At 40.5% G+C, this 26,561-nt stretch overlaps 1 protein-coding gene across 17 annotated transcripts in view; it reads left to right on the top strand.

The window, feature by feature from the left end:
• ttn.2 (titin, tandem duplicate 2) overlaps positions 1 to 26,561 on the top strand; it is a 181,850-nt gene that overhangs the window by 131,157 nt on the left and 24,132 nt on the right. For all 17 annotated transcript variants that reach the window (XM_053680786.1, XM_053680799.1, XM_053680798.1 and 14 more), the window contains 18 exons: positions 1,297 to 1,599; positions 1,692 to 1,994; positions 2,091 to 2,396; positions 2,490 to 2,777; positions 2,984 to 3,274; positions 3,386 to 3,673; positions 3,789 to 4,376; positions 4,775 to 4,879; positions 4,970 to 5,167; positions 5,308 to 5,604; positions 5,720 to 6,307; positions 6,396 to 6,698; positions 6,794 to 23,896; positions 24,071 to 24,367; positions 24,475 to 25,062; positions 25,151 to 25,453; positions 25,549 to 26,133; positions 26,238 to 26,537. In XM_053680786.1, coding sequence (XP_053536761.1) covers positions 1,297 to 1,599; positions 1,692 to 1,994; positions 2,091 to 2,396; positions 2,490 to 2,777; positions 2,984 to 3,274; positions 3,386 to 3,673; positions 3,789 to 4,376; positions 4,775 to 4,879; positions 4,970 to 5,167; positions 5,308 to 5,604; positions 5,720 to 6,307; positions 6,396 to 6,698; positions 6,794 to 23,896; positions 24,071 to 24,367; positions 24,475 to 25,062; positions 25,151 to 25,453; positions 25,549 to 26,133; positions 26,238 to 26,537 — 23,034 coding nt within the window. The remainder of the gene's footprint in view (positions 1 to 1,296; positions 1,600 to 1,691; positions 1,995 to 2,090; positions 2,397 to 2,489; positions 2,778 to 2,983; positions 3,275 to 3,385; positions 3,674 to 3,788; positions 4,377 to 4,774; positions 4,880 to 4,969; positions 5,168 to 5,307; positions 5,605 to 5,719; positions 6,308 to 6,395; positions 6,699 to 6,793; positions 23,897 to 24,070; positions 24,368 to 24,474; positions 25,063 to 25,150; positions 25,454 to 25,548; positions 26,134 to 26,237; positions 26,538 to 26,561) is intronic.

Raw genomic sequence — 26,561 nt, 5'->3', positions numbered from 1 at the left:
AAGGCAGACATAGCATGCCAGAACACCCAACACACACCAGCTATTGGTGGAGAGGAGAGGAGAGTGATGTAGATAATTCAGGGAGATTGGTATTTAATTGAAAATCTATAAGAATACTTTACTTATCTATTGGACACTAGTGCGCAATAGTGAGAAAGTAAAAAAATAGTAATCATGCCTTATATGTGAAATACAATATGCAAGTTGAAATAAGCCCGCAGTATTTCAAGTATTCCAGCCTTTCTTCCAGTGGCAAGTAAGCACTCTAATCTTTTGGTTGTCCTGCCCATAATCATGGCATGGGGCATGGTGGCCTTTGACACCAAAGGGGCGTGACAGCTGGAATTTAGGCCATTAGATGTGCTCTTTAAGTGAATGATAAAAGAGCTTTTGAACTGAAATGTGGAGTTACACAATGTTTTACATGTCAGGTAAACAGTGCATTTTGCACAGATTTTAAAGGGCTCAGCTGTAGTGATCCAGCTACACATACTAAACTAATAAAAGTGCTTATTTGCTTTAAATAGTTGATACATGTTTCAGTGTTTCCAACTAATGAAAGTTTTTTCCTTAATTTGATGACCTGTAGAGCTACAAAAATATCCTTCTTCCTTGCTAGAGGAATTTTTCAGCTGGCCTTAGAAAGGGAAGAACTGGAGGCTGATGACATTAGATATAAGTAAACAGTAAAAAGAAATGTACTTCCAGACAAAACAAAGTAATTTTGAACCATAAATATGGCACATGCAAGCACAAGGGCAAAACTGGATTATTGGATTATTTGTTTTTCACATATCTGCTAATAGATATACATCTCAAAGTACACTATAAATACTGTCATTCTTTCCTTCTCAGTATGTTTACTCTTTTTAAATTAGGTCAAAATTAACCCATTGTTCTTCGGTGCAGTGCTCTTCATATTCCTATAAAAATGTATAGCAAGTGTGTGCACATTCTTTTTACTCCTTGTGTACTGTTTCAACATGGGCCAAAATTAGCTACCGGTTATTGTTTGGTGAAGTGCTCATCTTATTCCTTTGAAAAACATATAGAGAATCTAGGTAGGTAGGTCGATCACTCCATTCATCCCAGAAGGAAATTCATCTATTACAGCAGCACAGAAAGTTAGAAGTATGCTAAAAGTAATTTAACATTTAAATAAAACAAGTATAAATGTATATAAAAAATAATACAGTGTAAGAGTATGGTGATGTTTTGCAGTGGGGTGTAAACATTGTAAATATAAGCAGCAAACTTGAGTGAAATTGAAATCACATTTTAATATTGTTTTCGCAGATAAACCTGGACCCCCAGCTTCAGTAAAGATCAGCCATGTTTTCGCTGACCGGGTCAAAATACGGTGGGAGCCACCTCTTTCAGATGGTGGTGCTGAAATAACCAACTACATTATTGACAAACGCGAAACAAGCAGAGCTAACTGGGCTCAGGTTACTTCCAACATTCATGGACAGATTACAAACTGCTCAGTGGAGAAACTGATTGAGGGTCATGAATATGAGTTCCGCGTCAGTGCCGAAAACAAGTATGGTGTTGGTGACCCAATTGTCACTACCTCTGTGATTGCTAAGAATCCATATGGTAAGTATCTTATAAGTAACGTTATACTAAAGGACCACAGCTCAAATGTATAAACTATCCATTCATGTTCACAATGTTATCGCCAAAACCAGATGTTCCTGGACCTTGTGACCCACCTGTTATTACCAATGTTACCAAAGACCACATGACTGTGAGCTGGAAGGCCCCTGCTGATGATGGCAAATCCCCAATCCTTGGATACATGGTTGAAAAACGCGAAACTCATGAACTCAGTTGGTCTAAAATAAACAGAAAACCTGTCATTGATAGAACCATTAAAGCTGGAGGTCTCACTGAGGGTACTGAGTATGAATTCAGAGTTATTGCTCTCAATAAGGCTGGTCTTGGCAAACCAAGTGATCCCTCTCAGGCTGCTCTTGCAGTGGACCCACTATGTAAGTGAAGCTTCCTATTTGTAATCCAGTTTTCCTTAAATTAAATTTTTATTATTTTGAGACACATTATTTTGCATTAATCTTCTGTTACTATAGATCCACCAGGGCCACCTGCGTTCCCCAAGGTTGTTGATACTACACACAGCTCAGTCAGTCTATCCTGGACCAAGCCTGCCTATGATGGTGGCTGTGAAATTTTGGGCTACCTGGTTGAGGTCAGGAGGGCAGATTCAGAGGACTGGTTAAAGTGCAATATGGCAAAAAATCTCCAGGACACAAAGTTCCTTGTCACTGGGCTCCTTGATAACACAGAGTATCAATTCCGTGTGATTGCTGTAAATAAGATTGGATTTAGTGAGCCAAGTGAAGTTCCTGGGAAGCATATGGCAAAAGACATTTTAAGTATGTTGAATGTCTGTTTTTGTGATAACAGTTTAAATATTCAATATTTAGCTACTTGACACTCTACATTTTCCTATTTTTATTTTCTTATAGTTGTCCCTGAGGCAGACCTTGATGCAGATCTAAGGAAAGCACTTGTATTGCGTGCTGGAGTCACATTGAGAATCTATGTGCCAATTAGAGGCCGTCCTGCACCAAAGGCTACATGGAGCAAGGTCAATGCCAACTTGAACGAGAGGCAAGGTCTTATGATCAACACAACTGAATGGGATACTTTTGTATATTGTGAAAACATCAACAGATATGATGCTGGCAAATATGTGCTAACCCTTGAAAACAGCAGTGGATCCAAGTCCTATACCATTGTTGTCAAAGTCTTAGGTATTTTTTTTATATATATATATATATATATATATATATATTTATTTATTTATTTATTTATTTTTTATTATTCAAAATATAAAGATATTAAGATATTAATTAAGATATTATTTTTGAGATACTATTTTAACCTTAAAATAGCTTTGTCATAAGTTACAAATTAGCTATGTAAGTTACACTATTCACTCCATTTTAATCTTACTTAGATACACCTGGACCACCACTCAACCTGACTGTAAAAGAAACATCAAAAAATCATGTGTCCATCACTTGGGATCCTCCACAAATTGATGGTGGAAGTCCAGTGAAGAGCTATGTTGTGGAAAAACGTCTGGCAGAACGGAAAGCATGGACCTGTGTTGCTTCTGAGTGCCCCAAAACATCTTTCAGAATTACTAACCTAGAAGCTGGAAACGCTTACTGCTTCAGAGTCTCCGCTGAAAATGTGTATGGTATTGGGGAAGGCTGTGAGACAGCTGGACCAGTTAAAGCCTCAGGTTAGAGTTGTTATATTTTTGTACTCACTTGATCTTTAAATAATGATTCAATGGGATTATGTTGAATAATGTGCCACAATTAAATAAAATCCTAATAATGTTCTATTGCAGAGCAACCTGGACCAGTTACAGACTTCAAACCTGCACTGGTCACCAAGGATTCTTGCACTCTTATTTGGAAGAAGCCCATCAGTGATGGTGGAAGCCATATTGTTGCATACGCATTAGAAATCAGTGAAGGTGAAGACAAATGGAAGCAGCTCATGAAGGCCAAACACCTGCAATACACAGTTAAGGACCTACAAGAAGGAAAAGAATACTCTTTCAGAGTTAAGGCTTTTAATGAGACCGCAGAAGGACCCACCACTGAACTGACTGCGGTGGCTAAGGATCAAATTGGTATGAGTTTGATTATATTTATCACATTAGAAAACACAAAAACATTGTTAATTTTTTTTTTAACATTGTTGTTGGGGTTGTCTAATATATTTATATTTGCACATTTACTCTGCAGTTCTTCCAGACTGTGACCTAAAGGGGTTGCCAGACTCTTGTTATGTGGCAAAGGAGGGAAGCACGGTTCGCCTCACAATCCCAATTACTGGCATTCCTGCTCCAACAGTCATGTGGAAGAAGGGTGGTATTGCTTTGGGAGATAGTGGACGAGTCTCTGTTGAATCCACAGCGACAAACACAACCTTGCTGATACGTGACTGTCAGAGAGGTGATGCAGAGAAGTACTGTCTCATTTTGAAAAACACTGCAGGAACCAAGGAATCCACTATATGCATCAAAGTAGTTGGAAAGCCTGGAATTTGCACAGCGCCCATCAAATTTGATGAAATTACAGCTGATGGAATTACTTTGGAATGGGGTCCACCCAAGGATGATGGTGGATCAGAAATTACCAACTATATCGTAGAGAAGAGGCAGGCAACAAATAACAAGTGGGTCACTGTTGCTTCAGCCATTCAGAAGAACATCATGAGAGTCACCAGACTCCATGATGGAACAGAGTACCTATTCAGAGTATGTGCTGAAAACAAATACGGTGTTGGAGACTTTCTGAGATCTGAACCAGTGGTGGCTAAACATCCATTCAGTGAGTGTTATTAAAGATGTTCATGACTATGCACAAAGTAAAATGTTACATAAATTAAAATATTGCTTTAACGTTTTTTCTATACGTCACCTGCCTCAAATAATAATAGGAACTTAAAAGCTGTTAAGATAAAAAAAAAAAAGAAAAGAAAAAAAGAAATCACTTGACATTTGGATTGCTGAGTAAAATCCTTTGCTTTAGGTGACTTCCCTTTTGCTTTGACTTTTAGTTTGAAATTACAATGGTATATAAAATTAATTGAATTAAATGCATGCAATTATAAAACTCATGTAATGAACAATTCAGCTTAAAAATATGGATTTAAAATAGTGTTGCAGGTAAGTGACCTGGAGATATGTATAAAATTATAAAAAAAAATTACATTTCTATTTCAAAAGATGCGCCAGAGGCTCCAGATCCACCACAGGTCTTGGCTATTCGCCATGAGTCTGCTATTGTGTCCTGGTCAGATCCAAAGGATACTGGAGGTTCTCCTATTACAGGTTAATTTTTCCTTCCTACAGTTTAGAATTTATTTATTGTGTCTTCTGATCATGTAAAAATATTTACTATGTTTCTAATTTTGATTTTAGGATACCATGTGGAATTCAAAGATAGGAACAGTTTATTATGGAAGAGAGCCAGCAAAACACCTCTGAGAGTGAAGGAGTATAGAGTGACTGGTTTAGTTGAGGGTCTCGAGTATGAATTCAGAGTTATGGCTATAAACATAGCTGGACTAGGAAAACCAAGCAAACCAACTGAAGCATTTATTGCTCTTGATCCAATTGGTAAATTTGTGGTCTTTAAGATTTATTTATTTATTTATTTATTTATTTATTTATTTATTTATTACATTTGCAATGAAATATTACATAATTAATTGATTATATTTGACTATTATATCTAATGTCCTATTGCTGTTCTTTAGATTCTCCTGGCAAACCTGATGTAATCAGCATTACAAGGAACAGTGTAACACTCATTTGGACTGCACCTAAATATGATGGTGGTCACAGACTGACTGGCTATATTGTTGAAAAGCTAGAGCACCCAGGAAAGGTCTGGATGAAGGCCAACCATGTCAATGTCCAGAGTTGTGCTTTCACAGTAACAGATTTGCAAGAAGGCTGCATGTATGATTTTAGAATTAGAGCAAAGAATGCAGCTGGTGCCATTAGTGCACCCTCAGAGCAAACTGACACCCTTGTCTGCAAAGATGAATATGGTAGGTTTTACTAACTGAGTTTGATTTATAGAACTTATATATGTTATAAAGAATTTATAGGACATTATGGAGGGGGGGGGGGGGGAACTATTATTTATATCTTATCTTTTTACAGAGCCACCAACTATTACAATTGACCCTGAAATGAAGGATGGTATCAGAGTCAGGGCTGGAGAAACAATTGTGATTTCTGCATCAAGTATTCTCGGTAAACCTCCACCTACATCTGCATGGTCTAAGGAAGGAAGAGAATTCAAGCCATCGGATGTTGTCCAGATTACAAGCACCCCCACATCTTCAACTCTGTCAATTAAATATGCCAGCAGAAAGAACACTGGGGAGTATACAATTACTGCCAGCAACCCATTTGGTATTAAGGAAGAAAGAGTAAAAGTAAAAGTCCTAGATGTGCCTGGTCCACCTGGTCCTATTGAGGTCAGCAGTGTCTCTGCTGAAAAATGCACACTGACATGGTTACCACCAGAAGAGGATGGAGGCAGTGCTATCAAATCATATATCCTTGAAAAGAGAGAAACTAGCCGCCTACTTTGGACAAAGCTTGCTGATAATGTAATGGATTGCCATCATGTGGCCTGCAAGTTGATTAAAGGCAATGAATATATCTTCCGTGTTTCAGCGATCAATCAGTATGGTACAGGCGATGCTATCCAGTCTGGTCCAGTCAAAATGGTTGACAGCTTTGGTAAGTTTAATGTCATATGTGCCTGTATTAATTTCTTTTCATGATATACTGTGATATGCTATTACATACATGATGTTGTTTTTGTCAGGACCCCCTGGGCCACCATCAAAACCAGAAATTGACAATGTCAGCAGAACCGCTGTAACTATTTCCTGGAAGAGACCAGTGGTGGATGGAGGAAGTGATATTAGAGGGTATAGTGTTGAGAGAAAGGAGAGGAGAGGTATGAGATGGGTTAGAGCTTCAAAGAAGTCCATCTCCGATCTACGTTATAAAGTATCAGGCCTTACGGAAGGAGTAGAGTATGAGTTCCGTGTAACTGCCGAGAACAAAGCTGGTTTTGGAGAACCCAGTGAGCCATCCCAACCAGTGCTGACAAAGGACATTACATGTAAGTAAACAAAACATTTCTAAAATAGAGTCCTGTAGTTTCAAATAAGTCTCACCTTTTCATTGACCTTTTAAACATACTTTTATCATATTCAGATCCACCTGGACCCCCATCCAACCCAAGAATAACTGATACCACTAAAACAACAGCAACATTTAACTGGGGAAGACCCTTTTATGATGGTGGCCTTGATGTAACAGGATATATTGTTGAGCACAAAAAGGAAGGAGTAGATGATTGGATTCAGGACACAACTTCTCCCTTGAGAATCACTGAGTTTGTTGTTCCAAACCTACAAGCAGGAGGCAAATATAATTTCAGAGTCAGTGCAATTAATTCAGAAGGATGTGGGGAACCTGCTGAAGTTGAGAAAATTGTGGAACTTGTTGACCGTGAAGAGATTCCTGACTTTGAACTTGATGCAGAACTGAGAAGAACACTTATTGTCCGATCAGGTGGCTCCATCCGCATATTTGTACCAATTAAGGGCCGTCCAACTCCCGAAGTTACATGGATGAAAGATGATGTTGCTCTCAAAGGTAGAGCTCACATCGATAGTACTGAGTCATACACTCTAGTGGTCGTCCCAGACTGTACAAGATATGATGCTGGAAAATACATTTTGACTTTAGAAAATGTTGCTGGAAAGAAGACAGGCTTTGTCAATGTCCGAGTCGTGGACACACCTGGGCCCCCAGTCAATTTGAAACCAAGGGAAATCACCAAAAACAGCATCACACTTCAGTGGGAGATTCCAATTATTGATGGCGGATCAAAGATAAAAAATTACATAATTGAGAAGCGTGATGCAACTAGAAAGGCCTTCACAATAATTACTACAAATTGGCAGAAATGTTCGTACAAGATTAAAGATTTGGAAGAGGGAGCTGAATATTACTTCAGAGTTTCAGCTGAAAATGAACAAGGTATTGGTGAGGCAGCAGAGACACCTGAACCTATCAGAGCTTCCCAGGCTCCATCTTCACCAGACAATTTAGTAGTTACAGATGTGACAAAGGATACAGCGACTCTTGCATGGACAAAACCAACTTATGATGGTGGTAGCAGAATCACTGGCTACGTGATTGAGGCTCAGAAGAAGGATTCTGATCAGTGGCTACATGTCACAACAATAAAGGCGTTGGACTATACTGTAACAGACTTAACAGAAAATGCAGAATATGTATTCCGTATCTTTGCTGTGAACAGCTCAGGTAGAAGCGAACCTCGTGAAAGCCGGCCAGTTGAAATCAAGGAGCAGACTACAGCACCAGGATTTGACCTCAGATCGGTTTATCAGAAGTTGGTAGTAGCCAAAGCAGGTGATAATGTGAAGGTTGAGATCCCTGTTTTTGGTCGTCCAAGACCATCTGTTACCTGGAAGAAAGAAGATCAGGAACTTAAACAGACACAAAGAATTAACACTGACAACACAACAACCTCAACAATCCTTAACATAAGAGAAATCAAGAGAAAAGATGGAGGACAGTATTCAATGACAGGGAAGAATATACTGGGAACAGTGACAGAAACCATTACTGTACAAGTACATGATATCCCAGGACCACCAACTGGACCGATTAAAGTGGATGAAGTGTCCTGTGACTATGTACTTATATCATGGGATTCACCAGAGAATGATGGAGGAGTTCCTATCAGTAATTATATTGTCGAGATGAGAGAGACAACTGGCACATCCTGGGTTGAGTTAGCAGCTACTGTCATCCGCACAACATTCAAAGCTGCACGTCTTACAACAGGAATTCAATATCAGTTCCGTGTAAAAGCTCAGAACAGATATGGTGTTGGTCCCTACATAACATCTGAGCCCATTGTTGCTGCTTATCCATTTGAGGTACCAGGCCAGCCAGGTATTCCACAAGTTGTTGCCTTCACAAAAGATTCTATTACAATTAGCTGGAATGAACCTTCCACAGATGGGGGTAGCCCAATTTTGGGATATCATATTGAGAGAAAAGAGAAAAACAGCATCTTGTGGCAGCGGATCAGCAAAGCCCTTATAGTTGGGAACATTTTTAAGTCATCTGGTCTGATGGATGCTATTGCATACGAATTCCGTGTTATTGCTGAAAACATGGCTGGTCTTAGCAAGCCAAGCAAGGCTTCTGAAATGACATTTGCACTGGACCCAGTGGACCCTCCCAGTCAACCAGTGGCACTTAATATAACTAGACATGAGGTTACCCTTCAATGGATGAAGCCACAGAGTGATGGTGGTTTTCCAATCACTGGATACACTGTGGAAAAGAGAGAACTGCCAAATGGTCGCTGGCTCAAAGCAAACTTTGGAAATATCCACGAGACAAGCTTCACTGTAAGTGGTCTGACAGAAAATTATTCATATGAATTCCGTGTCTTTGCAAGAAATTCAGCTGGATCTGTCAGCAAGCCCTCAAAACCCTCAGAAGTCATAATCTGCAGAGATGATATTGAGGAGCCAAAGCTTGATATTGATGCAAGCTTTAGCAGTATTGTGGTAGTTAAGGCAGGCGATGTCTTCAAACTAGATGCAAATGTTACTGGCAGACCAATCCCATCTTTGATATGGACAAAAGACGGGAAAGAACTTGAAGACACTGCAAAACTAGAGATCAAAACAGCAAATTTCCATACATGTTTAATCAACAAAGATTCATCACGAAGAGATGGTGGTGCATTCACTCTAACTGCGAGCAACCCTGGAGGATTTGCCAAGTTTGTTTTCAATGTTAAAGTCCTTGATAGGCCTGGGCCTCCTGAAGGACCCCTTCATGTTACAGACATGACAACAGAGAAATGTATTCTGTCTTGGCTACCACCACTTGAAGATGGAGGAGCAAAGATTGAATATTATATAATTCAGAGACGTGAAACAAGCAGACTTGCATGGACAAATGTAGCCACAGATTTGCAAGTCAACCGTTATAAAGTTACCAAATTGCTAAAAGGAAATGAATATGTCTTCAGAGTTATGGCTGTGAATAAATATGGAGTTGGTGAGCCCCTTGAGTCAGAACCTGCAGTTGCCAATAACCCATATGTACCCTCTGATCCACCACAAGCTCCTGAAGTAACAACAATAACAAAGGACTCTATGGTGGTTTGCTGGGGACATCCTGAAAACAATGGAGGAAGTGCCATAAATACCTATATAATTGAAAGAAGAGATAAAACTGGCCTCCGATGGGTAAAATGCAATAAGAGGTCAGTAACTGATTTGCGCTTTAAAGTGTCTGGACTTACACCAGAGCATGAATATGAATTCAGGATCCTGGCTGAAAATGCTGCTGGTTTAAGTGCTCCAAGCCCTTCAAGTCCATTTTATAAGGCATGTGACACAATATTCCAACCTGGACCACCAGGGAGTCCAAGAATTTTGGATACAACAAAGTCCTCCATTACTGTTGCTTGGAATAAACCAGTTTACGATGGTGGTTCAGACATTACAGGATATATTGTAGAAACCTGCCTACCAGAAGAAGATGAATGGACAGTTGTCACTCCAAAGGAGGGTCTTATAGGAACATCATTTACCATAATTAATTTAAGAGAAAACCAAGAATATAAGATCAACATTTCTGCCCTGAACTGTGAGGGAGTCGGAGAACCTGCATCAGTACCTGGTTCACCAAAAGCAGAGGACCGATATATTCCACCTGAAATTGAGCTTGATTCAGATCTTCGAAAAGTGGTGAACATTAGAGCTTGCTGCACACTTAGACTGTTTGTACCAATTAAAGGAAGACCTACACCAGAAGCTAAATGGTCAAGGGAGAATGGTGAACCTCTTGATAAAGCATCTATTGAGACCACAACATCATTCACATCGCTTGTTATTGAGAATGTTAACAGGTTTGACAGTGGAAAATATTTGCTAACAGTGGAAAACAGCTCTGGGAGTAAAACAGCATTTGTGAATGTCAGGGTGCTTGACACTCCAGGGGCACCACAAAATCTCACAATTAAGGAAATCACAAAAGATTCTGTCTCACTTATGTGGGATCCTCCAATTATTGATGGTGGATCAAGAGTCAGGCATTACCTTGTAGAAAAACGTGAATCCACAAGAAAGGCATATTCCATTGTAAATGCTTCCTGTCCCAAAACAAGCTGGAGAATTGGTGATCTGCAGGAGGGAAGTTTGTATTTCTTCAGAATATTAGCTGAAAATGAATATGGTGTTGGCCTCCCAGTGGAAATTGCTGAACCAGTCAAGATTTCTGAAAAGCCTTTACCTCCTGGTAAGGTGACTCTTAAAGAGGTAACAGGCAGCAGTGTAACACTGTCCTGGGAGAAGCCGGATCATGATGGAGGAAGCAGAATCACAGGCTATATTGTGGAAATGCAAGGAAAGGGCAGTGACAAATGGACTCAGGTGATGACTGTTAAGGTAACAGAGGCAGTTATTGCTGGTCTGACTCAAGGTGAAGAGTACTCATTCCGTATATTGGCAACAAACGAAAAAGGGACAAGTGATCCTCGGCTACTCGGTGTGCCTGTTGTGGCGAAGGATCTTATCATCACACCTGCTTTCAAGTTTTTATTTAATACATTCAGTGTGCTGGCAGGTGATGACCTCAAGATAGATGTACCATATGTTGCTCAGCCCAAGGCTGCAGTTACCTGGATTAAAGATGGCACTGTTCTTAAAGAGACAACACGGGTAAATTCTGAAGTTACTGACAGTCATCTATACCTTGTAATCAAGGAAGCAACACGTGATGATGTGGGTAAATATGCTATCAAGATTACAAACTCAGCTGGAGAAGCTACAGCTGAGATCACCGTAGTTGTACTTGATAAACCTGGCCCTCCTACTGGACCTATCAAAATAGATGAGGTAACTGCAGACAGTGCGACATTGTCATGGCAACCACCAGAGTATGAAGGTGGTTGTTCAATTAATAATTATATTGTGGAAAAGAGAGACACATCCACCACAAACTGGCAGATTGTGTCAGCTACAGTTGCTAGAACAACCACGAAAGCTGCAAGACTAAAAACTGGCTTTGAGTATCAATTCAGGATTGCAGCTGAAAATAGATATGGTAAGAGCTCATTTCTACTGTCTGACCCAGTCATTGCACAGTATCCATTTGAGGTGCCAAGTGCACCAGGGACTCCCACTGTTCAGTCTGCTACCAAAGAAACTATGGTCATTGTTTGGAACAGGCCTAGCAGTGATGGTGGAAGCAAGATTATTGGATATCATCTTGAGAGTAAGGAAAGAAATAGCCTCCTGTGGGTGAAACAAAATAAAACCATCATTCCAGACACAAGATTCAAGGTTAGTGGTCTCGAAGAAGGCATTGAATATGAGTTCAGAGTTTATGCTGAGAATATTGTTGGACTGAGCAAAGCCAGCAAAGTGTCAGAAATACAAGTAGCAAGAGATCCCTGTGATCCTCCAGGCAAACCAGAAGCAGTAATTGTCACTAGAAGCTCTATAACATTACGATGGACAGCACCAGAGTTTGATGGTGGCAGCCGAATAACTGGATATGTAGTTGAGAAGAAAGAGCTGCCTAATGGTCGCTGGATGAAGGCTAGTTTCACTAATATCATAGAAACTGAATTTGTTGTCAGTGGCTTGGTGGAAGAACAACAATATGAGTTCCGGGTCATTGCAAAAAATGCAGCTGGTGTATATAGTGTACCATCTGTCAGTACCGGTGCAATAACTGCAAAGGATGAAGTAGAGCCACCTATGATTGACTTGGATGCTAAATATTCTCAAATCATTATTGTTAATGCTGGAGAATCATTTAAGATTGACGCAGGAATATCTGGCAAGCCTATACCATCAGTCCATTGGATAAAAAATGGTGAGGAACTTGCTAATACAGCTAGACTTGAGATTAAAAATACAGACTTCACAGCCTCTTTGAGCGTAAAAGAAGCTATTCGTGTTGATGGAGGCCAGTACACACTGTTGTTGAAAAATGTCGGTGGTGAGAAATCCATAAACATCAATATCAAAGTTCTAGACAGGCCTGGACCACCAGATGGGCCTATTTCTATATATGGGGTTACAAGTGAGAAATGCTGCATAGCATGGAAAACGCCTTTACATGATGGAGGTGCTGAGGTATCTCATTATATTGTTGAAAGAAGGGAGACCAGCCGATTAGTTTGGACTGTTGTGGAATCTAAGGTTCAAACCCTTAATCTGAAGATTACCAAGCTCCTTCCTGGAAATGAATACATTTTCAGAGTGATCCCTGTTAACAAATATGGAATTGGTGAGCCTCTGGAATCTGATCCAGTTATTGCCACAAATCCATTTGTCACACCTGATCCACCAACTGGGGTGGATATATCCAATATAACAAAGGACTCCATGGTTGTTACTTGGGAAAGGCCCATTAATGATGGAGGTAATGCAATTACAGGATTTGTAATTGAAAAGAGGGACAAAGAAGGTGTCAGATGGACAAGATGCAATAAACGTTTAGTTAGTGAACTGCGCTTTAGAGTGACAGGTCTTCTTGAAAACCGCAGTTATGAATTCCGTGTCTCTGCTGAGAATGCAGCTGGAATTGGTAAACCAAGTGCCCCTACTGTATACTTCAAGGCTTTGGATCCAGTCTTCAGGCCAGGTCCACCAAACAACCCAAAGGTTGTTGATGTCTCAAGGTCATCTGTTGTACTACATTGGAGCAAACCTATTTATGATGGTGGATGCGAGATTCAAGGTTATATTGTTGAAGTCTGTGAAGGCATAACTGACGAGTGGACAATGTGCACACCTCCAACAGGAATCACTGAAACAAGATTTGAAGTTCAAAAACTGCTGGAAAAACATGAATACAAATTCAGAATTTGTGCGATAAATAAGGTTGGAGTTGGAGAACATGCAGATATAAAAGAATCCATTCTCATGGAGGACAAACTGGAGGCACCAGATATTGATCTTGATGCTGACCTAAGAAAGATGATTACTGTTAGAGCTGGAGGAGCCCTTAGATTATTTGTTCCAATCAGAGGCAGACCAGCTCCTGAGGTCAAATGGGGAAAAGCTGAAGGGGAAATTAATGAAACAGCACAGATTGACATCACAAGCAGTTATACTTCTCTTGTAATTGAAAACATGAATAGATTTGACAGTGGAAAATACACTTTGACTTTGGAAAATGCAAGTGGTACAAAATCTGCATTTATTAGTGTCAGAGTACTTGACACCCCTGATGCACCTGCAAACTTCCATGTAAAGGAAATAACAAAGAATTCAGTTACTCTCACATGGGAGCCACCTTTGCTGGATGGTGGAGCTAAAATAAAAAATTATATTGTAGAAAAGCGTGAGAGTACAAGGAAGGTATACTCTACTGTTACTTCCTGCAACAAGATGACATATAAGATAGAGCAGCTCCAAGAAGGCAACAACTACTTCTTCAGAGTTCTTGCTGAAAATGAATATGGAATTGGATTACCTGCTGAAACTCTAGAACCACTAAAAATCTCAGAAGTGCCACAACCTCCTGGAAAAGTCTCTGTAGTGGATGTTACACGAAAGAGCATCTCTCTGTCCTGGGAAAAACCAGAACATGATGGGGGTAGTAAAATCACTCACTATGAAGTTGAGATGCAAGCAAAAGACAGTGAAAAGTGGTCTCTGTGTGCACAAGTTAAATCACTTGACACCATTATTACCAATTTAGTCCAAGGTGCAGAGTACAATTTTAGGGTAACTGCAGTTAATGACAAAGGAAAGAGTGATCCCAGACATCTAGCACAGTCTGTTCTTGCAAAAGACCTTGTAATTGAGCCATCTGTAAGGGTGAAACTTAACACATATAGTGTACAAGTTGGCCACGACTTGAAAATTGAAGCACGTATCACTGGTCATCCAAAGCCAACCATTACATGGACTAAAGATGGTACAGAGCTGAAACAGACCACAAGAGTTAATGTTGCAGACACTGCCCACCATACAACATTATCAATTAAAGATGCAACAAGAGATGATGGTGGTATGTACAGCATTACTGTAGCTAATGTACTAGGACAAAAGGAGGCCACTGTTGAAATTATTATACTTGACAAACCTGGTCCACCAACAGGGCCAGTGAGGATAGATGAAATAAGTGCAGAAAGTATTACAGTGTCATGGGATCCTCCAAGTTATACAGGAGGATGCCAAATTTCAAATTACATTGTGCAAAAGAGAGATACTACCACAACTAACTGGGCAATTGTTTCAGCTACAGTAGCAAGAACTACACTCAAAGTTGGAAATTTGAAAACTGGAGCTGAGTACCAGTTCAGAATCTTTGCAGAAAATAGATATGGGAAAAGCTATGCCATTGACTCAGAGCCGGTTGTTGCTCAGTATCCTTTTAAAGAACCAGGCCCCCCTGGAACACCATATGTGTCTGTCTTTACCAAAGAATCTATGGTAGTTGAATGGCACAAACCAATTTCAGATGGTGGCAGTGCTATTCTTGGATATCATCTTGAAAGAAAAGAAAAGAACAGTATTCTCTGGACAAAAATAAATAAAATGCTTATTCAAGACACTCGATTTAAAACATCTCCTTTGGAGGAAGGCATAGAATATGAGTTCAGAGTTTCTGCTGAAAATATTGTTGGAATTGGTAAATGCAGCAAAGTTTCTGAAGGTTGCGTGGCCCGTGATCCATGTGATCCTCCTGGCACACCAGTGCCAGTAATTGTGACGAGACACTCAGTGATGCTGAGATGGACACCACCAGAATATGACGGAGGCAGTCTGGTTACTGGATATGTTGTGGAGAAACGGGACCTCCCAGATGGCCGTTGGATGAAAGCAAGCTTTACAAACATCCTTGAAACTGAATTTATTGTCACAGGTCTGACAGAAGACTCAAAATATGACTTCAGGGTCATTGCTAGAAATGGTGCTGGATCAGTCAGCAAGCCTTCTGCATGCACAGGGCCAATCACAGCTAAAGATGAGGTTGAGCCACCAACCTATGAGATTGACTCACAATACAGCCAAATAATGATTGTAAATGCTGGAGATACATTTGTACTGCAAGCATCTGTATTAGGGAAGCCAGTTCCAACAATGCAGTGGTTCAAAGGTGATGTGGAAGTTGAAAATTCTGCAAGAGCTGAGACCAGGAACACAGACTTCAAAGCAGTCCTTGTTATCAAAGATGCTATTAGAGTCGATGGAGGACAGTACACTTTGCAGCTTACGAATGTTGGGGGAACTAAATCTGTGCCCTTTAACATAAGAGTGCTTGATAGACCTGGGCCACCAGCAGGACCTATAACAGTTTCAAATGTAACAAGTGAGAAGTGCTCTTTGTCATGGCTTCCTCCTATGCATGATGGTGGTAGCAGTATTTCTCATTACATCATTGAAAAAAGGGAAACCAGCCGTCTTACTTGGACTGTAGTGTCTAGTGACTGTGGAGCAACTATGTTCAAGGTCACTAAGCTTCTAAAAGGAAATGAATACATCTTCCGTGTCATGGCTGTTAACAAATATGGTGTTGGTGAACCTTTAGAGTCTGTACCAGTAATAATGAGAAATCCATTTGTTCCTCCTGGACCACCTAGAGAACTAGAAATAACAAATATTTCAAGAGATTCTATGACTGTGTGTTGGACTCGCCCAGAGACTGATGGTGGAAGTGAGATTGCTGGGTACATTGTAGAAAAAAGAGACAGAACTGGAGTCAGATGGACAAAATGTAACAAACGTAGAATTACTGACCTTCGCTTCAGAGTTACAGGTCTCACAGAAGACCATGAATATGAATTCAGGTTATCTGCAGAAAATGCTGCAGGAATTGGTCAACCAAGTCCACCAACGCTGTATTACAAAGCATGTGACCCAACATTTAAACCTGCTCCACCAACTAATGCACACTTTACTGACACCACAAAGGACTCAGTGACTATTCAGTGGAGTAGACCAATCTATGATGGTGGCTTAGACATCCAGGGCTATGTTGTAGAGATCTGCAAAGCTGATGAAGAGGAATGGCTAACATGTACTCCACCTACTGGGTTGAATGATACTAAATTCACAATTACTAAACTCATAGAACATCAAGAATACAAGGTTCGAATATGTGCTCTTAATAAATTAGGTGTTGGTGAGCCAGTCACCATTCTTGGTACAGTAAAGCCTGTTGATAAAATGGAACCTCCTGAAATTGAACTTGATTCAGAGTTAAGAAAGGGCATTGTTGTCCGAGCTGGAGGAAGCATGAGAATTAGCATTCCCTTCAAAGGCCGTCCCACTCCAGAGATAAACTGGACTAAGGATGATGGTGATCTACCAAGTAAAACTCAAATTGAAAAGGGTCTAGATTATACCCAGCTCTCAACTGACATATGTGATCGGAATGACGCAGGAAAATATATTCTGACTCTCGAGAACAGCAGTGGTACCAAGTCAGCATTTGTTTCAGTGAAAGTACTGGATACACCAGGTGCTCCACTAAGCCTAACTGTTAAAGATATCACAAGAAATTATGTAACTCTTGTTTGGGAGCCTCCACTTATAGATGGTGGGGCAAAAATAACAAATTATATTGTGGACAAACGTGAATCAACTAGACCTGCCTTCTCTAATATTACTACAAAATGCACCAAGTCTAGCTTACGTATTGGTGATCTTAATGAAGGTGGCATTTATTACTTTAGAGTCATGGCTGAGAATGAGTTTGGAGTTGGTCTGCCTGTAGAAACAGAAGAATCCGTGAAGACAGCAGATCCTCCTCTGCCTGTGGGTAAGGTCACATTGACTGATGTGACTAAAACTTCTGCAACACTGTCATGGGAGAAACCAGACCATGATGGTGGTAGTAGGATTCTAGGATATTATATTGAAATGCAGCCAAAAGGATCAGAAGACTGGGTAGTAGCAACTACTACCAAAACCTGTGAGGGAACAGTCACAGGACTCAGCGCTGGCAGAGAGTACCTCTTCAGAGTGTTGGCCTACAATGATAAAGGAAAGAGTGATCCAAGGGCACTAGCAGCTCCAGTCATAGCCAATGATATGACAATTGAACCAGCCCTCAAATTGACTTTCAACACATACAGTGTGCAATGTGGTGGAGAGCTGAAAGTAGAAATTCCAGTAAAAGGTCGTCCAACACCAAAGGTCACATGGACTAAAGATGGCCACTCATTAAAGGAGACAACTAGACTAAATGTCTCAAGCACAGCAAGATCAACAGTTCTTAGCATCAAAGATGCCAATAGAGAGGATTCTGGTAAATATATAGTAACAGCTATAAACAATATAGGATCAGTCTCAGAGGAAATTGGTGTAATCATCTTAGACAAGCCTGGTCCACCTGTTGGCCCTGTTAAAATTGATGAAGTAAGTGCCAACTATGTAATAATTTCATGGGAACCACCTGTGTACACTGGTGGCTGTCAGATAAACAATTACATTGTGGAGAAACGAGATACAACTACCACAGCCTGGCAGATTGTATCAGCAACCATTGCACGTACAACAATCAAAATCTCCAAGCTGAAAACTGGCTCAGAATATCAGTTTAGAGTGTTTGCTGAAAACAGATATGGAAAGAGTTCATCTTTAGACTCAGTACCTGTTGTAGTTAGCTATCCTTTCAGTGAACCTGCAGCGCCTGGTACACCATTTGTGTCCTCAGTGACAAAAGATCACATGACAGTTGAATGGAAGCCACCTAATAATAATGGAGGTAGCCCTGTTCTTGGGTATCACATTGAGCGCAAAGAGAAGAACAGCATTCTCTGGACAAAACTTAACAATCTTCTTGTTACTGATACTCGATTCAAAACAAATGGTCTTGAGGAGGGCATTGAGTATGAATATAGGGTATTTGCTGAAAATATTGCAGGAATAAGTCCATCTAGCAAAGTTTCTCAAAGTGTTGTGGCACGTGATCCATGTGATCCACCTGGAACTCCTGAGGCTATTGTTATCACTCGAAACCTTGTCACACTTCAGTGGACCAGGTCTCAATACGATGGAGGGAGTGCAGTCACAGGTTATATTGTTGAGAAGAAAAAGCTACCTGATGGTCGTTGGATGAAGGCTAGCTTTACAAATATAATTGACACTCAGTTTACAATTACAGAATTGACAGAAGGAGACCGTTACGAATTCAGAGTAATTGCAAGAAATGCAGCAGGTATTTTAAGTGAGCCTTCTGAAAGCACCGGACCAATTACTGCACAGGATGAGATTGAAGCACCTTCAGTTTCCATGGACTCAAAATTCAAGGATGTCATTATTGTGAATGCTGGTGAGACATTTACTATTGATGCTGATATTGCAGGCAAACCACTCCCAGATATAAAGTGGCTAAAGGATGGAAAAGAAATTGACAGTGCTACTCCAAGAGTGGAAATTAAATCCACTATTACACATACGGCTTTAACCATTAAAGACTGCATAAGAGTAGATGGTGGACATTTTGTCCTAAGTCTCACCAATGTGGGTGGAACAAAACTCGTCCCTGTAAATGTCAAGGTTCTGGATAGACCTGGTCCACCGGATGGCCCTTTGAAGGTAACTGGTGTCAGAGCAGAAAAATGCTATCTACACTGGAGCCACCCAACACATGATGGTGGAGCTGGTGTTTCCCATTACATTATCGAAAAGAGGGAAACAAGCAGACTGTCTTGGACTATGATAGAACCCAAAATTCAAGCTATCAGTTATAAAGTCACCAAACTCTTGCCAGGTAATGAGTACATCTTTAGAGTCATGGCAGTAAACAAGTATGGTATTGGTGAACCTCTTGAATCTGAACCAGTTATTGCAAGAAATCCTTTTAAGACTCCTGGCCCACCTTCAACTCCAGAAGCAAGTGCAATCACTAGAGACTCAATGGTCCTTACATGGGACCGTCCGGAGGATGATGGTGGTTCACAAATTGAGAGTTATATCCTGGAGAAGCGTGATAAAGAAGGCATCCGATGGGCAAAGTGCAACAGGAAAAGACTCAGTGATCTGCGTTTCAGAGCCACTGGATTAACAGATGGACACTCTTATGAATTCCGAGTGTCTGCCGAAAATGCTGCAGGTGTTGGCACACCAAGTGAACCATCTGAATATTACAAAGCCTGTGATGCAACCTATCCCCCTGGCCCGCCAAACAATCCCAAAGTGACAGACCATTCAAGCACAACTGTTTCCCTTGCATGGAGTCGGCCTATTTATGATGGTGGTGCACCAATCTCTGGATATATTGTTGAGATGAAAGAAGCCATTGATGATGAATGGACACTATGCACACCAAACACTGGTGTACAAACAACTCACTTTACAGTGAAAAATCTGAAGGAAAATGCAGAATACAACTTCCGTATTTGTGCCGTTAATATTGAAGGTGCTGGAGATCATATTGATGTTCAAGGCTCTGTAATTGCTGCTGAGAAACTTGAAGCCCCAGAAGTAGAGTTAGGCGCTGATCTGAGGAAAATTGTGACTGTTCGTGCAAGTGCAACACTACGCTTATTTGTTACCATCAGGGGAAGGCCTGAGCCTGAAGTTAAATGGACAAAGGCAGAGGGTACCCTAACAGAACGTGCCCAAATTGAAGTAACAAGCTCTTACACCATGCTTGTTATTGACAATGTTGACAGATTTGATACCGGCAAATATGTTTTAACTCTTGAAAACAACAGTGGCACCAAATCTGCATTCATAAATGTCAGAGTCCTGGACTCCCCAAGTGCTCCTGTGAACTTTGTCATTAAAGATATCAAAAGAGACTCAGTCCAGCTGCAGTGGGACCCTCCACATATTGATGGTGGTGCCAAGATTACTCATTACATTGTCGAGAAGCGTGAAGCTAAGAGAATGGCATTTACATCTGTGACAAATAACTGTGTCAGGAATTCATTCAGGGTTGATGATCTGCAAGAGGGAGGTGTTTATCACTTCCGTGTACTTGCAGTGAATGAACTTGGTGTTGGCTTGCCAGCAACCACCACAGAGCCGGTCAAAGTGTCCCAAGCACCTCTACCACCAGGTAAGGTTACACTTGTTGATGTAACTCGGCACACTGTGAGTCTTTCTTGGGAAAAGCCAGACCATGATGGTGGTAGCAAAATAACAGGTTACATAGTAGAGATGTTGACTAAAGGATCAGATAAATGGACTGTATGCACAACAGTAAGAATGCCTGAAGCTACAATTGAAGGACTTACAACGGGGGAGGAATATTCATTCAGAATTTCTGCCATGAATGACAAAGGAAAGAGTGATCCTAAACCACTTGGAGCACCTGTGGTTGCCAAGGATATCACTATTGAACCCGTTATTGACTTGGTATTTAATACATACAGTGTTAAATCTGGGGAAGATCTCAAAATTGATGTTCCATTTAGAGGTAGACCTCACCCAGAAGTGACATGGAAGAAGGATGGCCATACCCTGAAGCAAACAACCAGAGTAAATGTTCTTGCATCCAAAATGTCTTCAAAGATTGTTATCAAAGATGCAACAAGGGAAGATGCTGGAAAATATGAAATCACACTGATTAATTCAGTCGGTGTGAAATCAGCTGAAATAACAGTTATCATTCTTGACAAACCAGGTCCACCAATTGCAATCAGAGTAGATGAAGTAAGTGCAGATTACATTTCATTATCATGGGATCCTCCAGTTTATGATGGTGGGTGTCAGATCAATAATTATGTTGTTGAGAAGAGAGACACGACCACTACAACATGGCAAATTGTTTCAGCTACAGTGGCAAGGACATCAATTAAAGTATCCCACTTGACAATGGGAACAGAATATCAATTCCGTATTGCTGCTGAAAATCGTTATGGCAAGAGCCATGCTGTTGACTCTGCACCAATTGTTGCACAATACTCCTTCACACCACCTGGCCCTCCAACTGACCTTCAAGTTGCTCATGCTACTAAGTCAGGCATGTTGGTTAAATGGAAAAAACCAGCCAGTGATGGTGGAAGTCCAGTCACTGGATATCACTTGGAATGCAAGGGACAAAGCAGCATTCTCTGGACTAAGATCACTAGGGGTCTTGTTTCTGATACACAATTTAAAGTAACTGGTCTTGAAGAGGGTCTTCTCTATCAGTACAGAGTATATGCAGAGAATATTGCAGGAATTGGACCTTGCACAAAAGCCTGTGAGCCTGTTGCTGCAAGAGATCCATGTGATCCTCCAGGTCAGCCAGTTGTTACTAACATTACAAGAACTTCTGTTTCTCTCTCCTGGGCAAAACCTGAAAATGATGGTGGTGCCAAGGTGACTGGTTACATTGTAGAGCGAAGAGAGCTACCAGATGGTCGTTGGTTGAAATGTAATTTCACCAATCTCCAAGAAACATTCTTCGATGTGACTGGCCTGATTGAAGATCAAAGATATGATTTCCATGTAATTGCAAAGAATGCAGCTGGGTTACTTAGTCAGCCGTCAGAGTGTACAGGCCCTGTTACAGTGAAAGATGATGTTGATCCTCCACGCATTACAATTGAGGAAAATCTCAGACAACTAGTTGTAGTCAAAGCAGGAGATATACTAAGAATTGATGCTGAAATTTCTGGCCGCCCGGCTCCAGTGATTTCATGGGCAAAGGATGGAAAAGAAATTGATTCTAAAGCAAGAATTGAAATTTCTTCAACATTCACAACCACAACACTAATTGTAAGAGACACCATCAGAAGAGACACTGGACAGTATGTTCTCACATTACAGAATGTTGCTGGTACCAGATCTTTAGCAGTGAACTGTAAAGTGCTTGATAGACCTGGTCCATCTTCTGGACCATTGGAAGTAACGGGTCTAACAGCAGAAAAATGTACATTAACTTGGGGACCACCCCAAGAAAATGGGGGTGCTGAAATTCAACACTACGTTGTTGAGAAGCGTGAAACAAGCCGTCTTGCCTGGACATTAGTCTATGGAGACATGAAGGCCACAACATGCAAAGTTACAAAACTGCTTAAGGGCAATGAATACATTTTCAGAGTCCGGGGAGTAAATAAATATGGAACTGGGGAAGCTCTTGAGAGTGATCCCGCTAAGGCCCTAGATCCATTTACAGTGCCTGCTGCCCCAACAAATGTTGAAGTCACAAGTGTTACAAGTGAAGCTATGACAATCTGCTGGGAAAGGCCCATTTCTGATGGTGGCAGTAGTATTAGTGGCTATGTCATAGAAAAACGTGAAAAATCAGGTCTTCGTTGGGTTCGTGTCAACAAAAAGCCTGTTTATGACTTGAGGGTCAAGGCCTCCAATCTTCGTGAAGGATGTGAATATGAATACCGTGTATATGCAGAGAATGCTGCAGGTTTGAGTACACCAAGCCTTCCCTGCCCATTGACGAAGGCAGAGGATCCATTATTTTTGCCATCTCCACCAGCGAAACCAAAGGTAATTGATTATACCAAGTCCACAATAACACTCTCTTGGAACAAGCCATTGTTTGATGGTGGTTCTCCAGTCACAGGATACTCAATTGAATATAGGAAAACCAATGATGAGGACTGGATTGTTGGGGTGCAGCACACTAATAACACAGAGTTTACAGTTGTAGGGCTGACATTAGGAGCAGAATATGTCTTTGTGGTTAGGTCAATTAATAAAATTGGTCCAAGTGAGCCAAGCCAGGAGACTGATCCACAAGTAGCAAAGGACAGAGAAGATGAACCCGTTTTCCTCATCAGTAATGAAATGCGAAAAACACTGATTGTCAAAGATGGCAGCTCATTCACCCTAAGAGTCCCTTTCAAGGGAAAGCCTGTGCCAAATGTAATATGGAACAAGCCTGATGTTGATCTCAGAGTTCGGGCAACAATTGATACCACATACACTTGCACATCTGTCACAATTGAGCAAGCTACAAGAAATGACTCAGGGAAGTACACTGTGACTCTACAAAATGTTGCTGGAACAGCCACACTAACACTGAATGTAAAAGTGCTCGATTCACCTGGACCACCTGCCAGTCTTTCAGTTAAGGAAGTGACCAAAAACTCTGCAACAATAACATGGGACACACCAGAAAATGAAGGTGGTGCTCCTGTCAAGAACTACCTTGTAGATCTGCGTGAGGCAAGCAAAAAAGGATGGACAAGAGTCACAGACAGTTGTCCCAGACTTACATTTAAAGTAACTGACCTTCAAGAGGGAGGCATTTATTATTTCAGAGTCACTGGTGAAAACGAATATGGAACTGGAGTACCACTTGAAACTAAAGAAGGAACTAAAATTACAGGTATGGTATTATAATTGCCTCTTGAATGATGACAAGCTAAAATAATTGTGTTGTATTTGGATTGTGATGTATTTATATACATATATATATATATATATATATATATATATATATATATATATATATATATGTAACGCTGATGTAAGTAACTCTTTCATAAACATTCATTTTCAGAAAAACCAAGTCCACCAGCAAAGCTTGGAGTAACTGATGTTACAAAAGATACTGTCTCATTAGCTTGGAGTAAACCTGAGCATGATGGAGGTAGTAGAATTACCAATTACCAGGTGGATGCGCTAGAGAAAGGACAACAGAACTGGATAAAATGTGGTGTCACCAAATCAACTCACTTTGTTGTCTATGGGTTAAGAGAAAATGCGGAATACTACTTTAGAGTTCGTGCTGAAAATCATGCTGGACTTAGTGACCCTAAAGACATGGTTCTGCCTGTTCTTGTTAAAGATCAACTCGGTAAGTAATTTGATCTGGTTGTAATTAATATGATGATGTAGCTTAAAATTTTGTATGGCAGTTCATTATGATAATTAACTTGATGTTTTTGCTCATTCTATCAACAGAGGCACCTGAAATTAACATGAAGAACTTTCAACACAATACAGTCTATGTAAAGGCAGGTTCAAATCTTAAAGTAGAGATCCCACTTACTGGTAAACCTTTACCAAAAGTATCACTCTCAAAGGATGATCAGGTTCTGAAATCAACAATGAGGTTTAATTCTGAAGTTACACCTGACTGCCTTATCATCACCCTGCGTGACAGTGTTGCTCATGATGCAGGCAGATATGACATTACAGCCTCAAACTCAAGTGGAACCACCAAGTCCTTTATTAATGTTGTTGTCCTGGACAGACCGAGTCCACCTGTTGGTCCCGTTGAGATGTGTGATATCACAGAGGACAGTGTAAGTCTGAAATGGCTCCCTCCTGCATATGATGGTGGCAGCCCAATCACCAACTATATTGTTCTAAAACGTGAAACAACAACAGCAAACTGGGTTGAAGTTTCATCTGCAGTCGCAAGATGCATGATCAAGATTATGAAACTAACTACTGGAGTTGAGTATCAGTTCAGAATTAGGGCTGAAAACCGCTTTGGCATCAGTGATCACATCGATTCTCCAACTGTCACAGTCAATCTGCCATATAGTAAGTAACTTTACTTTTGTGCTAGTATTGTTCATTTTGATTTGTCTAAATGACAAATATCAACAACAGTGCTTTTGTTTTTTTTCAGCAATTCCTGAGGCACCTTCAACACCATGGGTATCTGTTGTCACTAGAGAAAGTATTAGTGTCAACTGGAAAGAACCTTCTTCTGATGGAGGAAGTCTTATATTTGGATACCACCTTCAGATGAAAGACAAAAACAGTATTTTGTGGAAGAAAGTCAACAAAACTGTTATCCGTGCCACACATTTCAAAGTGACAAACATCAATCCAGGCCTTATCTACGAGTTCATGGTTGCAGCTGAAAATGCTGCTGGCATTGGTCCTGTCAGCAAAATTTCAGATGCTGTACTGGCAATTGATGCTTGTGGTAAGGATATTACAAAATCTTAATTGTTTTTTGGGTAAAAAAAAATTAAGCCTGCCTATAAGCAATTCTGATTGTAATATGGTACTGTTTTCCAGAACCACCAACTGATGTCTGTGTCACTGATATCACAAAGAGTTCAATAAGCCTTGCATGGAGTAAACCTTCCTATGATGGTGGAAGCAAAGTGACAGGGTATATGATTGAGAAGAAAGATGGTCCAAAAGGCAAATGGTTCAAAGTTAATTTATCAAAGGTTTCTGATACCAAGTTCACTGTATCAGGTCTCATTCAAGATGAATCTTATGAATTTAGAGTCTTAGCCAAGAATGCAGTTGGCTCTGTCAGTAACCCATCTGATACTGTTGGGCCAGTTACATGTGTGGATACCTTTGGTGCTCCTGAAATTGAACTTCCTCAGGAATACCTGGATGTTTTAAAATATAAAGCAGGAGAAACCGTTCAGCTTAGAACTGGTATTATTGCTAAACCTCAGCCAACAATTGAATGGTACAAAGATGGAAAAGAGCTGGAATCTGGAGCTCAGTATATTATTTCAAACACCACTGATTCTGCATGCATCTCAATAAAGGATGCTACACGTATAAATACTGGAACATATGAGCTCAAGATCAAGAATTCTTTGGGCTCAGCATATGCTGCTATCAGAGTACTTATTCAAGGTATGCTACCAATTATTGTTTCTTGGCTAAGTGTTAAAAAAAAAAAAGTTACATATATATTTATGCCTTATTTATTGTAATAATGACTTGCTTATCTCTGTTAGACAAACCTGGGCCCCCTTCGGGAGAGATTCAGTTCAAGAAGATCACAGCAGATAGCATAACCATCATGTGGGATCCTCCAGCTGATGAGGGTGGTGCAATGGTTACCCATTACATTGTGGAGAAACGTGAGAGTAGCAGAATCATGTGGTCCATAATATCTGAGAAACTGGAAGAGTGCATTGTCTCTGTTTCAAGGCTGATCAAAGGAAATGAGTACATCTTCCGTGTTCGTGGGGTGAACAAATATGGAGTTGGTGATCCTCTAGAATCTGAGCCTGTCATTGCACAGAACTCGTTTGGTAAAGATTTTTTTTTTTTCCAAT

This window comes from Ictalurus punctatus, chromosome 6 (genome assembly GCF_001660625.3).
Source record: "Ictalurus punctatus breed USDA103 chromosome 6, Coco_2.0, whole genome shotgun sequence".
In the NCBI taxonomy this organism is placed as follows: Eukaryota; Metazoa; Chordata; class Actinopteri; order Siluriformes; family Ictaluridae; genus Ictalurus; species Ictalurus punctatus.
The sequence above is the reverse complement of the archived record's forward strand: the minus strand, read 5'-3'. Positions and strand labels throughout refer to the sequence as shown.